Source organism: Fulmarus glacialis, unplaced genomic scaffold (assembly GCF_000690835.1).
Source record: "Fulmarus glacialis isolate BGI_N327 unplaced genomic scaffold, ASM69083v1 scaffold13621, whole genome shotgun sequence".
Lineage (NCBI taxonomy): Eukaryota > Metazoa > Chordata > Aves > Procellariiformes > Procellariidae > Fulmarus > Fulmarus glacialis.
Window position 1 is genome coordinate 1 of NW_009192200.1, and position 15,457 is coordinate 15,457.

General features: G+C 37.3%; 2 protein-coding genes across 2 annotated transcripts in view; one reads left to right on the forward strand and one right to left on the reverse strand.

Moving 5' to 3' along the window:
- The first annotated feature begins 67 nt into the window (after nt 1-67).
- SPCS1 (signal peptidase complex subunit 1 homolog (S. cerevisiae)) lies at nt 68-2,416 on the forward strand. Its single transcript, XM_009586976.1, has 4 exons — nt 68-160; nt 840-899; nt 1,229-1,315; nt 2,277-2,416. The coding sequence occupies exons 1-4, from the start codon at nt 125-127 to the stop codon at nt 2,397-2,399; spliced, it is 306 nt and encodes a 101-aa protein (XP_009585271.1). The 5' UTR covers nt 68-124; the 3' UTR covers nt 2,400-2,416.
- Nucleotides 2,417-3,785: 1,369 nt separating this feature from the next.
- Nucleotides 3,786-15,457, reverse strand: part of NEK4 (NIMA-related kinase 4) — a 15,940-nt gene continuing 4,268 nt past the window's right edge. Inside the window, 14 exon segments of the mRNA XM_009586977.1 lie at nt 3,786-4,067; nt 4,774-4,907; nt 6,678-6,883; nt 7,537-7,625; nt 8,974-9,080; nt 9,481-9,547; nt 9,934-10,074; nt 10,970-11,113; nt 11,339-11,392; nt 11,831-12,256; nt 13,125-13,188; nt 13,190-13,261; nt 13,910-14,064; nt 14,743-14,850. Of these exon segments, the coding sequence (XP_009585272.1) occupies nt 3,975-4,067; nt 4,774-4,907; nt 6,678-6,883; nt 7,537-7,625; nt 8,974-9,080; nt 9,481-9,547; nt 9,934-10,074; nt 10,970-11,113; nt 11,339-11,392; nt 11,831-12,256; nt 13,125-13,188; nt 13,190-13,261; nt 13,910-14,064; nt 14,743-14,850 (1,860 nt within the window). The 3' untranslated portion in view covers nt 3,786-3,974.

Here is a 15,457-nt window from a genome sequence, read left to right on the forward strand (position 1 = left end):
GGGGTCCGCCGCGTCCTCCGCCTCGCAGGGCGACGCGGACAGCCGGCAGCCGCTGCAGGGCTCTGACGAGGACGACGCCAAGGAGCAGGACGAGGACCGTGAGGCGCCGCTCTCTGCCGCCGCCATGCTGAACATCTTCCGCTCCATCCCCACGCAGATGGTAGGGCAGCCGCCACGGGAGGCCCGGCCGTGCCCGGGCCCTCGGCCCCTTGTCGCCACTGGTGACGTGGCTACGTGCGGGCTGTAGCCTTCCCCTTCCTCCATGCGGTGTTGGCACCTGCGCGTGAGGAGCTGCCGAGGGGCAGTACTCGGTGTAATTTCGATTTTTTGGTCTGAAAAATCGGGCTTTAATGTGCTGCAAAATGAAGGCGATATACAGCTGAGCAAGGGAAACCCCTCTATACATATAGCCAGAAGGCAAAGTGTTTTAATCGAGAGCCACGTTTTCTAAAGTGGTGCAAACACAGGTGACGTACATACTCTATCCTCTCAAGCATATACTCTCTTTGGTGTTATGGCTTTTACATAGTGACAGTAAGCCAACTACAATGATATTTTGAACTTGCATTACTTATCCTGAACAGACAGTGCTTGCTTTTATTTTTAGATGATGTGGTCAAGACTGTAGGGGAGGTGTTAAGTGAATTACGAGCTTAATTCTTTTACGCTTGAAATCCAGACACTGCAAGAAAAATCATTCCAGTCTGGTTTGAAAGTTGAACAAAAAAGCTGAAAACCTGGGGTCAGGCTGACTCTAGGCTCTAACCTGAAAGAGTTTAACTGGTAGGTTTGTGTTTTGGGTAATTGACCAAAAAAAAAAAAAAAATCTCTTTCCACAGGACTACAAGGGCCAAAAATTAGCAGAACAGATTTTTCAAGGAATCATTCTTGTCTCTGCAGTAAGTATACTAGAACTATGGGTGGTAACATAAAGGATATATAAACATAAAAGACATTGTTCTCTGTTTTTTTCTGATTGTTTGGCTTAACTGGGTCACTAAAAGCTTTAAACAAAATCCAAGGGGCTGTCATGGATTAAGACTTTTCTTCTTTCACTTTCATTATTGGCCTACAATTTTGAAAACAAGGTTAGAAAGATTATGAACTGTGCTTTTGAAAAACCTGTCTTTTTCTACTTAACTTCTCCCCCCCTGCACCCCAACTTAATCATGGCATGGGAAATATTTTTGTAAGTTTGATTTTAATTTTTTTTTTTTTTTTTTTGCAGATAATTGGTTTCATCTATGGATACATCACTGAGCAGTTTGGATGGACTGTCTACATAGTTATGGCTGGATTTGCTTTATCGTGTTTGGTAAGAATTTTTTTTTTCCCCAAACCAGAGAATACATGCACTATTTAACCTAAAATAATCATTAAATTAAGGGGCTGTCAGCACAGACAAATGTTTGCTATGTAATTCAGATCGTTAATACATTGTTAGTACTTTCTTTGATCTGTAAAAAGTGCTTTACAAGCCACTAAGTGCCTTTTCTCAAATGCTAGTAAGATTTTAGAGACCACTGCGATTTAATACTGCTACATAACATTGAATTAGTTTTTCATTTCGATTAAATGTTACTTTTAGGTCAAGCTGATAGCATTGATGACAGTAAGGCTTTCTGTGGAGTAGTAGCTTGTCACAAAAATTTCACAGCTGACCCATGCCAACTGAGGAGAGAGACTAGGACACATTACAAGAGTAATTCCTTATTCATGCACATGAGGTGTCCCATTCCAACTGGGACACACCGAATGCTGTTTTACACATTGTTCTTACACCTTTCAAGTGCTCAGATACAACATGATTTGACCAATCACTACTTAATGCACACATACTACTGTTTTGAAAAGCTGCTGTAATTATATGGCATCATCGCCCATCTGCTTTTCTTGATCTAAATGTCCCTGGAGGCAGTCTTGCTACATTACTTATCTATGATGCCAGATAATGGGAGGGTTTCACAGAGGTGTTAGAGGGGCTGGGATGCTGGTGTTACCTGGGTAGTCCAGGGGTATCCTTTCTTCTTCAGGGTGGGTGCTGTCGTCGTCCTCCTTGCAAGGAGCTGGGGTCCTTTGTCATGCTTACTTAAGCATGACTATGCAATATACAATGTAGACTATATATGTATCTCTCTATACAGTATGAAATTGTATGAACTTTCTTAAGACTAATTGGTACAATAGTTAGGGAATGAGATTTTCCTAACAAGCTGTACAAAACATTTATCTAGCACCTTGATTTACATGTTCCGACTTCATTCCTTTTCTCTAAGCTAACGCTCCCTCCGTGGCCTATGTACCGCCGCAATCCTCTGAAGTGGCTACCTGTCCAAGAGTCGGGAACAGAAGAAAAGAAGCCAGCAGACAGAAAGCCGAAGAGACATGCTAAAAGCTAAAAAACATGGTTCTTTATGCTGTTTGTTAAATTTTGTTAAATGCATTTCCACTGGGAGATACTTCTTGGCTTAGTGTTTGGTTTTTTTTCTAACTACTTTGCATACTACCATGAGTACACCAAGATCTGCAGAGAGCATGAAGACTCTAGATTTTGGTTGGAGTTTCAGCGAAGTCACTGGGAAGACAGGTGTGGGGGGGATTAAGTTTAGAAGGCTACTGGAAGTCACCTCTTACTCAAGTATTTTAGTAAAAAGGAACACAGCAAATCAAATCAAGTCTAGTTAAGCTGTTGCCATAGCCTAAAATACAGCTGGACTTCTACTAAAATATTTCTAACCATGTGTAAAACAAGCTATCAGTAGTGTCAGGTTGTAACAAGTACTGTAAAACAGTATATACCCCCCAGTTCTGGAAAATGCTAAGAATTGGAAAGTGTTCCAGGATAGGAGATTACAGAGTGGCATTTTTTGTTTAAAATAAACTTGCCCGGGTAGAGAAAGTAACATCTTGACTCTGCATAATGCAGTAACTCTTGAAACCTTGTAACTTGAGCATCTAGTATGTGAGAGGCAGCAGGATCCACAGGTATTACACTTTTTTACTACCGACTGTCATGTTAGTCTCCCTCATAGGTGCTGGAGGTTACAATATTTAAGCTAGAGGCAGGGCAAGAGACAGGTTGTGCATTTTAAATTTTATTTTACAAATTCAATTCCCTTTGACTTCTTTATCCTTTAAAAAGAACACGTGCTTTTTCTGTAGTGATGGTACATGACCGTGCCTGTGCATGTGTGTCAACACAATCCAGATGCAAAGAAAGGGAGAAGCTAAGATGCCTATTTCTCTAAGTGACCCTGGTCTTGGGCACTTTCATTCCTAAAAGGAATTAGTATTTGTAAGGCAAAGAGATTTCTCCAGCTGAGACCATGGTAACCATGGCTGTGTTCCTTTGAAACATTTTCAGACTTATTTTATCCAGTTACCAAATACTTTCCACCACCTTGGTGATTGCCTTAGCAATAAGACATAAAAGCAAAGGCTCTGCTTAAAAGCAGTACAACCACTCCCTTTAGCACTTTAACTTGGCAATTTACAGAACCTGGAGGGCTTTTGGTGCTACAAAAATTAGTAATTGTTTCTGCCTGCTAGATTTTCGCAACTATTTGATGTAATAGCTTATAGCCTATCACACCACAACCTTGGCATAGATTTCGTTACCGTATTTAGTATATGACCGTATCAAAAGCCTTTTGCTACGACAAATTCAAATCAAAACATCATTTTTTGATGCTCCTTTGTATACAAAACTTGGTATCCATCCCTCTTTGCATCTATAAAAAGCAACTTTAGAAAGTTTCAGTACGACAATAAAAACTAAACAGTTTCTCTTCTGAGGAAGTGATAGCCTGGTTCACATTTTAACATGAAAAATATTACTACAAACTATAACGTTTTTTGCAAGTTTACCTCCTTATTCCAGCAAAGGAGCTCAATGGATAAACGTGCTTTGTAAGCTGGTCCAATCTATCAAATGAGCTATAAAACAGTCCTTTTCTCTAAGGAAGAAGTTCTGGTCAGAACTTCACATTTTCTTCAAGAAATTTCAGATGACGTGCCTTCACACTGTAACTTGGGTACTTGTCTCCCATGTGCTCCCGCAACTGCAGCTATTTAGAACACACAAAAAACCCCCACAAAATTTATTGACATTGAAAAAAGCAGGAACTACCAAAATATTAATGAAAAAATACCAAAGCACACAACTGAAAGCAGCACAGTTTGACAACCTAGATGGGAGGGAAGAAAAATGGAAGAGTCGTTGTTATCTGAAGGCAAGAGAGTTCCAAATCCCACCCGACAATTTAAAATATAAATCAGATCTTTACAGGTTATACTTACCCATGCAGTATTTTATTTGTAACCCAGTTTTCAATCAAATGAGCTGGAGGTATTGCTCACTCACCTCTATTAGGAATAGACATTAAACTCTTTCTCACTTTGGACATAAGGGGCATTAAGCAAAGTAATGTGAAGGCAAAAAATTACAGTTCAAAAGCAATTATTATTGGAGAGTAAAATTATTTGCATCCCTTGCATCTTCCACAAACTCAGGGAAAATGATACAATTCTAAAGCTCCTAAGCTTTCTGAAGAATTTGTGTTGAACATAGTGCACATTCAGAATCAAACTTTTTAAGATTGAAAATGACAATATACTTAGCCCTTGCCTGCCAATGACTACATAAACACATTTTGGAATCAAGGTTTGCACTACTACATCAATATCTAAAAAAGGGGTGGGGGAAGTAAAGACCCTGCTTATTTATTTAGGTTTATAAAGAAATTAAACAATTTTAATGTGAAAGACATTCACCTCTCTCTTCACTTCATCGTCTTCTTCCATGATGCTGTACGCCTTCTCAAGAAGTTTCACTCCCAATCCTTGCACCACATCAGATCTCAGGATTTCAATCATTCTCCTAATCTTGTCAGGAACTGATAACATATCTATTTAAAAAAAAAAAAAGCAAAATCAATGCAGTAATAATTACTTTCAGTATAGTCAATTTTTGTACTCTATGCAGAAAAAGAATATGGGATGACATTGTAAGTATTACCACAGAATTCCAGCTGTCCATTTGCATGACGTAACTGTTTATCTGAACTGGCTAACTAGAACGATCAACACACACAGTGAATCAGAAGCACTCAGATGCTAATTCTTAAGACACTGGACAGTACAAAATCAACGCAGACACAGTTTGCACCATTAGGTCCCTGTAACTTCGTTTCAGGTGGTTCATGTATACTATGTTACAAGTATTATTTGAATTAAAAGTACTATTCTCTAATACTACACCACCACCCAAATATTTTAATAATTCAAGCACTTGTACTTACAGCAAATATAAAAAAAGTTTAATCACTGTAAAACACAGGCTGCCCAGGGAAGTGGTAGAGTCACCATCCTGGAAGTATTTAAAAGACGTGTAGATGAGGCGCTTAGGGACATGGTTTAGTGGGCATGGTGGTGTTGGGTTAACGGTTGGACTTGATGATCTTAGAGGTCTTTTCCAACCTTAATGATTCTATGATTCTATGATTCTATAATGGCATCGTTTCTGCCATCTGCCCATTTGTCTCAACAGCCTTTGAATCTTTTGCTCCTCAGCTGAAGCTGCCAACAAGAGATAGTCATTTTATAAGGGGAGGCCTCCATTAGGAACTGAACTGAGAACACTAGCTTGCTCTTTTAATCACTGAAATCACTAACACTCCTTTCACACAATCAATCACCTGAAAATAAAATATCTGATCTAATTAAAATAAGTTTCAGCTTAGACATGCAGCAGCCCTGTCATCCCAAGTGGTAGTAAGTAAATAGCTGGAGGATCTTGCTATACAATACTTAAGAGCAAGAAAAACGGACAGAAAAAAAAAAAAAACACCACTGAAATTTGTACCTTCAACATTCTGTCATACCTGTTTAGAGATAAACTCTTTCAATGTATTTTACTGTAGCTATGCAGAATCAACTTACCAGAGTAAAATCCAGTGTTTTCCCATTGCTTTGCCTATCACCAGACTAGTTACAAGTAGAATCCTTATCATTTAAAACCACAAGCACAAGAAGTCTGAGACTTCAAACACTTACCCTCAGCTTTTTCACTTGTTGTTGTTGCATAGTAAGGGCAGTCAAGGCAAATAAAATTTTTTCTTGCTTTTTAGAATACATATACATACTTAAGGTCCAAACCAGACCTTAAATATGAAAAGTGATTCGATTCTTGCACCTGTATCTGTAGGAAAAACATGCTTGCCCAAATTCTGCAATGAGGATGAACTTCTATACTCATATAAACCTCCACTGTGTTTAATGCTTTGTGTACAATTTCAGCTTTATCTATAATTCACAAAGCTTTACAGATATCAAATCGTTTGAATGCCTTAAAAACCCTATTTCAAAATACTCAACTCAAACTGTTCATTTTGGAAGCTTCTAAGTATAAGTCACATGGGGAAAATCGTATTGCAGACCAGCTTTCTCTCTTCATTAATAATCACACAGATTGATCACACATTCCCTTCACTGGCAAGTAAACCACAACTAGAGCAATTTTGCACACAAAATTATTTAGAAAGATGTCTACTTCTGTAAGCATTGTTGAGACTTGAGAAGAAATAAAAGTGGATTGTCTTCTGTTGCCCACTAGCAGGTTTTCTTTGGTTATTAGCGGTTGACAACCATTCATTTAAAGCAATGACAGAGCAACAGACCTGAAGATATCTCTTCAAATTTTAATTCCTCTGATTCATCAGGTAATTTTCCATGCAAAATCAAAGTGTCTCGATATTTTCTATGAAGTTTAAACTCTGGGGCTGGAGTCGAGGTTATACAGTTTTCAGAGTTCTCCTGAGAGTCCATTTTCAGTGTCCATGTCATTAGCTGCACCAAGTCATTCATTTCATTCATACTGCTTTTTCTAGTAGAGGAGAAATAAGATGTAGTTCAGTCACCATTCATGATGCAACTTCCACCTTGCATTCAGAGGCCTTTTAGTGAGGTCCCGCTAAGTATTCCATGTTAAATTACTTCTTGTGGTGCAGTTTTATCAATAGCAACATTGGCAGTATTTCATCTAACAAAGGCTCAGAGCCCATTCACCTAGCAACAATTCACAATCCTATTGGCTACTGCCATCTGTGTAGCTGCACCTGTGGTTATGCAACAAATCATATTTTTTGAAAAGTTGCTTACGCTGACAAAATCAGAAATAAATAGAGCCTCATTCACAGTGGAAAGGAAGCATACTGGCACCTTTGAACTCACACGTTTAATGCATCCTGACAGTGTATGTCCTTTGATGCTGGAAGACTGGTTTCCTGAGAAGCTACAGTTGACAAAAAACAGAGCTACACAATAATCACATGTCCCAGAAAGTTCAGGATGGAAAGTTTAGTCACAGAGAGACAACAATTAAATGGAGTTCGTTTTCTTCATGCATTGCATACTTCTTCAATCACTCATTATGTAAAGATAAAGTGTGAAAGCAATTCCTGCCATTTTTTTTCAACTCCAAGTCAAGGTCCAATATAGAAGTAAAAACTCTTGCACAGTATTAAACAAAATACTTACTTCTCCCTGGAATCTCCATCTGACTTATCTGTAGAGCTTGTGGAAGAGCTTAACTCATCATCAGACAGGCAATGGGTTTCTCTCTTTCTCTAAGAGAAGAGGGAATAAATGACAAAAATTCTAATAGCCAAAAGTAAGTTATCAATATGGCATGAATTACTTTTCTTACATGGAAAAAAACCCTTTCAACAAGCATATTTTTACAGACTCAGCTTGGTAATATTTAAAAGGTGTAACCTTTGATTTTAAAAACAAGCTAATACACAGGACATCATCAACATATTTTATGAAATGTTTATTTGACTAGCATTACATCTCAGTCATGCAGTTTTAACTACTATAAATGCTTCACCAAGTGCCTGTATTAAAAACAATTAAATCATGTATGTCTGTCAGTTCTTAGCCAACTATATTATACAGTCATTACCGTTAGCCTGTCTATTGGTCTTTAATACACATTCAAAAATAATATTTAAATAAATTTTTATCAGTTCAGTAAGTTCCCAGCATTCCCTAAAATATACAGATATTTTAACCACTTGTGTCTCTACAGTCTTGTGTTCAGTGCATAGCATAATATGCAAAAACATCACTAGCATATGCACATACAACTAGTGTGTACTAACCTTGTGTAACCTCAGTTTGTGAATGCAGATGAAGTTTTTGCATTTAGATACCAGTTATAAGCATACACACATAGGTAAAACATGCAAAACACTTTCCATGCAAGTGCTGGGCTGAGGAAAATAGAGCCTACACTTTGAATTTCAGACTAAAATTTCTTCACTGTTATTCTTCTGCATTTATTGGTATTAGTAACGTTCCTCTGATGTTGCAGAAGAATGTCTAATGTATGTTTAAGACCTTAAAAAAGACTTTCTAATTAGACAAGGAAGAGAGCGTTAGCAGAAACTATTCACTTTTCATCTAGCAACTATTCCTTATTGCCAGCCCATAAATGTATACACTTAACATGACTACAGATTAAAAGAATAAAAATAAAAATGTTCAAACACCACTATCAAAGCAAAATTAGATGTACCAGGCTAAAGGTAGCATGTTGTTAATAGAAATTTAAAGCAGACTATTGATCTGTAACTAAAGCATACTTCAGGATAAACTTTTTCCCTTCCAAAATAAAATAAACACTGCGATTTAGAGAGCCCATAACAATCAGTAAGAGATCCCTAGTTTTCATCTCTGACAAGTGGAGTGAAAATGCACAGTGAGCCTGGAATTTTAAACCAATCTAGCCAAACAAAAAGGTGGATTAGAGATCTGTACTCTATTCCAGGACTTATAAAGCAAGATTTACAGAGAACTGTGCACTCTTACTGACTGAGAGTTTCTTCCACACATAGATTATTTTTAAATGTCACTTTCTTCCCAAATTGTGCCTGTATTTAAATATCTCAAAAGCAGATGACCCCAGTTTACCTGAGAAATACTGGGATCTGATGAGGACTGAGCAACTTTAACATGATTTTCCATACGTGATTTTGCTTCAACTACTGCACTATTTGACGTTCGTCTTGCTGGAATCACTGGAAGGATGACATTTTTACAATATTTATAACTTAGCTGCATGTATTTTGAATTAGTTTCATGCTCATGCAAGAAAAACTCTATCACCTGGCAGAAGACAGGCAGGTAGGTATTCTGCTAAGAGAAAACACTAAAGCTTCTATCTGAAAGATGTATATTCTGCGCTTCATGTATATTTCAAAGACTAGGTGTCACCACTAAACACAACTGAACATAACTGAACAAAAAGCAGAAAAATACAGACACGTTAACAGAAATTTTTGTTTAACACAGAACTAGACCCTTAGTGCATCTTTCTGAAGATGTTAGTGAAGAACAGACAGCAAGTTAGAATTTCTTCACAAAGAAGTTATTAGCCTACTTATACATAGAATGTTAACAAGCAAACATAAAAATTACCAGAGGGAAACATCTCCTCCTGAAACTGTTTCAGTCTCCTTCGTTCTCTTGCTGACAAGGGCCGGTCCTTCAAAAGAAGTTAATTTGGTATTAATTAGCAATCATCACAATGGCTTTTGTTATCTCATCACCTATAAAGCAAAAAATCCTTTTCAACTGACACGGAAGAGACAGCTATTAGAGTACACCTTCTGATCATCTAACAAATGCTTAATTACTTATTACAAAACAGTCTTGGTCAATGAGAGTAACATGCACTCTAGAAAATAAGATTCTGACCTCCCTGGTTCAGCAAGGCAGCTTCTCATCCTGCACTGACCAGGTGCTTGACAGGACTTCCATTAGGTAGGAAGCTACTATACATTTCTTTACTCACTGTGCATACACTCAGAGAACAAACTGCTCAGAAGGAAAGAGAGACAAAAAGAAGCTGACACAGTATTCAGCACTAACCTTTGAAATGGCAACTTGACTGGGTTTGGTGCTATTTACAGATTCAGAGACTTCAGCAGCATGCTGCTCTGCACACCTCTGCGTTGTCTTTGTGTCCACATCTGAAGGAAAAGGTAAAGGCCGAGGACCAGCTGCTCTGAACTGGAAAGAGAAAGGAGCAAGAATTTACACCTTTTTTATTAGAAGTTAGAGCACTCTGCAATCTAGAAAACGTTCTTGCATGGTAAGGCTGGATGCCAGAAGTTTTGGATCCTACTGTAACCTCCTCACATCTCCCAACTTCATCCTTCCTTTTCCACACCTCTGCTTGCTTCCACTTCCCTTCTCCCCATCTCTATATCTTGTCCTCCTCCTTCCAGACTATTTTTCAGCCAACGCTTTTGCAACAACTGTCCCCACCCTCAAATAGCAAAATCCAAGAGAAAAATAGGGTATCATACTGAAAACCAATCACCCTCTTCTCTATCCTTGCATAGCCGGTGCCTTTCCCCAAGCAAATCTCTCTGCTCAGTGTGGAAGCATTGACAGGAGCCCTATCTTATATGCATGTGTAAGGGCCATGACTTTCTTCCTAGAGTTTGCACTCATGAGCTCAGGGCAGCCATTACATGTGTCTGTTCTAAAATACGAGTAAACTACTACCTGCTACAAGTGGCCTTATCCACAACAGTCAGGAAAAGTACTGCTATATATTTTGTAGTCACAAACAGTGAGAAGTCCCGATGGAAATTGCTAGGAAAGACTGTAGCACAGCAAAGGCAAAGCCCACAGTTCACTGTGTTTCCTTGCACCCATCTGGCACACCCACCTCACACTTGTGAGGGTTATTGAGATTTTCGAAGATTTACAAAGACTGCTTCTAAAGGACATCTTGAGTGTTCTGCATTTTGTTACCAAGGAAGTTATACAGATACACACAAAACAAGAACAGCATAAAAAACCCCCACCCTTTTTAAAAAAATAGGTCCCATTTTTAAAGAGTAAAAAATGCAGGAGTCTTAAAGGAAAGAGGAGAATTATTTCTGAATATCTGCACCTTCTCTGAACAGACTTCAGCTAGCTCTCTTTTCTTCTGCCGTCGCTGCCGTGAGAGAGAGGGTTCACTGACAGAACTATGAGACTGCAAATGGGAGGTAATTTTTTGCTGAGCATCTCCCGAAGCTCCACGGCAGACATCATCCTAATAAGTAGAAGTGTGTTTTTAAAATGTAGACATGCCATTTCCAGATTTACACATACACACATTTTAAAAAAATCAACACAGGCCACTTTACTATTTGGACTGCATCCACCTTAACATATCACAGTTACAACCACAATAAACTCTTACTTGATAGACAGTTAGAAAAAATACCTGCTGTACCAGCGTTTTTAAGCTACTAAACCTTCAAAGAAGGACACCTACTTGAATTACAACAGGAACAAACGGTGCTAGCAGCTTTTCAGTAGAATCCAAGCTCTACAATAGATAATGATTTCTCATTAGAAAAGCGTGTACGAAAATCTCACTGTAGACCAAAATGCACTGAAAAGACAATCACCACCTATTACCTCCCCATCCAAACGAGGACCAACTCGAGATTAGTCAGGCCTATTTAGAACATAGAACAAAGAAGTTACAAAACCATTCTTACCATCTCTCTTCTCAGCTGGAAAAGAAAATTGTTGTTCCCTGTAGAAACAGAATTTCCATCATCTAGATGCAAGCCTAAAACTACTTTACCATGTTGCCTTTGCAAATCTGAAGCCAAGGCTCCTAACTACTTAAGCATAATAATTGCATCAGTAGCATCCTACTTTGACAGAAAAACATCTGCAGCAGCTCTCTAAATTTTAAGAGCTGGCCATTAGTTAAATCTATTTCAAAGTCTTTTTCAAGTAAGCATAAGTGCATTACCAGGTCAGTTTGCTTTTGGTCTTTTGATACAGGCTGCAGGAGTTTCAAAGTGTCACCATCTTCTTCTATAGCATCAACAGAAGACTGCTTAGATTCAACATTTTCAGCTTTAAAAGCTTGCTTTGCTCTTTGCTGTAGTCCATCTTCCTTAATTGGTGGGCTACTGGATGTTATTTTAGAATTCCCTGGAACGTTTAAATACTTTGCTTTATTATTCTCTGGAATATGCTCACTGCCACACTTCTCACTTCCATACTTCATCCTTTCAGATGGTAAGATATCAATATTCACTTCACTAACTGTAGCTAAGGAGTCTGCCAGGTTGTTCAAATCATTATTGCTTGGTTTTCGTTCCAACTCAACAGCTGCTTTCTCTGAGGGACAAAATTTCGTGGCTTTATGTTTGACAATGCAGTCTTCTTCACTCTAGAATTAAAAGGAAAACAAAAAATGAATTACCTTTTGGGTATTATGCAGGTATGAAAGAATACTCTGAGCACCAAAGGAAAATCATTAACATACCAGAGTACATAAACTGCAATGAAATTATGATCAATTACAGATTAAGAGCCTCAAAAAAGCCGCAACCCCCATTTTTAAAGAGATATAGGCTGCATTTGCAAATGACATATTTCAGGCATTGGTTTATACATATGCAGTACACCTACTTTTCACCAGGACCATGAAAGAAAAGTTGTACTCCCTTGGCTCTTCCATAAGGGAGGAGCCAACAAGTACCAACAGTTTTTAAGATGTACTACACCATATACATTCAGTATTTCAGTACTGAAAGCTTAAACCCACAATAGCAGACTCATTACAGAAAATAAAAAACATGCACAAGATTAACCATTACAAAATATTTGTTCTAAGCACTGGAAAGAATTCCAACAATAAACAATTTTTGGTTGTAACTATAATTAGTTTTTTCCAGTCAAACCCATATATTTAAAAATGATTACCACTTGTCATCAAATATTTGAAAAAATATTTGACCTTAAATACTCCATGAGCAATAGTGACCCACAAATGAAAAACTGGATGTTGTTTAGTTAACATCTTATAGTTAAGACATTGCAATTAGTTTTACTGATCCACAGCTGTTTATTTACTTCCACTCTTGCCTAAACACAATTCCTTCCTTAATATGAATTTTACACATTGCTAGGAATCAGATCTATGTTCTCACGAATGCTCAAGGCACTTTTTATAAAACTGAGTTTTTTCTCTAGAAAAAGCAAGTGGGTTTTGGTTTGGTTTGGTTTGGTTTTTAAAGAAAAGATGTATATCTCACAACTTCGTATTTCCTGGCTTGCTCAAAGGAGTGGTTTTGGCGCGTAACATTCCTCCTATGAGATTTTTACTGAGACTACAGAACAAGGATCTTTAGGTTTAGAATTCACTGTTTTCTTATGACTTCTGGCTGCTTTCCTGTAAAGAAAATAAAAGTTGCTCGTTCAATCACCATCAACAAGACCTTAAGGTATTTCTTTAGATTAAACTAATTAAAAAAATCCACTCTACTAAACAGCTTACATACAGAGAGTATAAGATACTGGGCTTTTTCAACAGACTGTGCACAACATACTCATTTTCATCTCTATAAAAGGAGCTTAAAAACACCATTCAGACTCTGCCAGCAATGTACACTTGTTCTGCATAGCACCAAGATCAGCCCTATCTCGAAGCAGTAAAATAATCGACTAAACCTGACAAAGAAAAATAATTATATCAGTGAATATCAAAAGGAACTTGGTGTTACAACTCTTAGCTGATAAATGGCCTATGGTTCTTTGTGTATTTCCTATCACTTCCTTGAAAATACTGGTGCTACTTTTTTTTTTTTTTAACTCTCTGAATAAGCTGTGCAATCTTAACCATTGCACAGTTTTATTCTGCATTAGCAGAAAAAACTAGTTTCCATTCTAATTCCCTCCTATTTCTCAAAGAATCTAAAGAAACTTTTATGTTCATATGCTTTGTAAATGCACGTAACAGAACTAATTTTATCCTGCTACAAAAAAATAGGGAAAGTTGTAAAACAAAGACCACAGCAACATTCAAATGAAAATATCTTACGCCTTCGTGGCTTCCAAAAATAAAGAAATTTGGTGCTTGATATATGGCTGTCGTAGTATGCTTTTCACACTAGGTCTTTCCTCAGGTTTTTTACTGAGCATAGTTCGTATTATTTCTACCAACTGTGGGCTGTAATCCTTTGGCATGGGTGGCAACTGTAAAAGGAAAGGGAAGTCTGATATTATTTAACATATTTGTAAATAGGGGATACTGCTAGATTATTTATGCATGACAGTTATATTCAGCTACATACTTTGCATGAAAAATAGTCCCATTGTTCATATGCTGAAAGTTACCCAAGTGCTTAACATCAAACAGAATATAAAAATTCTAAGTGTTTTGTCTAAGAAAGAACTGTTTGTAATTTTTTATTAGTATCAGCAGATAAAGTTCTGTGAATAGGCTTAAAAATTTATATAAAATAAATCCATGTTAACTTCATTATATGCCAAAGCAAGACAGATACTTAAATAAGCTGGTCTTACCTAACAGGAAAATGGCATCACATTGATAGTGATTTAATTCTTTGCACAATGTTTAAACCAGAAGCAAATTAAGAAAGTCAGTCATCTCAGAACTTTGAAAATTAATCAATATAGTAATTACACAAAAGAGTAACAAGAAACTCTAGCATTATCTACAAATGAATAACTCCCTGGGTCTGATATTACATCATATACCGCCATGAAATGCCAGTCTTACAACATATATGATGATGCATGTAACACGCAAAATATTTTTAACTCCATGCAATATTTCTGATTGGAAAAGACAATCTCAAGTTCTAGACAGAAAATCCAAGCACAGATAAAAAAAAATTCAGTTGTTTTTACCTTTCCTTCAATAATTCGATAAACCAAGGAGTTCATGTCTTTAGCATTAAAGGCATGTTTCAGTGTCGCCATTTCATAAACGCAGCAGCCTAATGCCCAAACGTCAGACTGAAAAAAAGGGGGAAAAAAAGTTTTGGAAACTTTTTATTAGTTGTAGAAGTTTTATCTCCAGACTTAGTCACCTGCTTTCAAAGAGGCCTTTAATGACAGTAAACTGATTAAGACCAAACTCCATTGCAAACTTTTGGCTTCAGTCTCACTCTTTTATTTTTAATTGTGATCAACTGAATTGTTTTCTTCCAAATATCACCAGATTTTTCTGAAAAGACGTGTAGAAAGTTGCTGTTCATGGGGGTTTTTGTTTGTTTTCTTTTTAAGTACAACATTGGCTCTAACTGGCAAATGAAAATCTTTTGATTTTTCATTGGAAAAACAGTTTCCCCTCAGCTCTTGCTCATTGTAGACGCTCATATTTATGGTGCGTGTGGTTTGCAGCAAGAGCTGAACAGGTCTACAAGAGCATGTTTGCTTTATTTTAAATTCACAGCAACACTGCTTATTTCTCTACATAAAACTTTTTTTTTTTTTAATGCTGCTGTTATGTCTAATACAGACTTTTGACTATAAAGCTTCCTGTCTGTTACATAATAAATTTAGAAAATGCAGCTATCTGTCATAGACTGATATTTTTGTTTACATTGGCACGCTGTGAAAG

Bases quoted from the DNA above. Each gene is read 5' to 3' on its own strand.
- SPCS1 (XM_009586976.1), top strand. From the start codon at position 125: ATGCTGAACATCTTCCGCTCCATCCCCACGCAGATG. The intron at 900-1,228 runs GTAAGTATACTA...TTTTTTTTGCAG, and splicing joins GAATCATTCTTGTCTCTGCA to ATAATTGGTTTCATCTATGG. The intron at 1,316-2,276 runs GTAAGAATTTTT...CTTTTCTCTAAG, and splicing joins GATTTGCTTTATCGTGTTTG to CTAACGCTCCCTCCGTGGCC.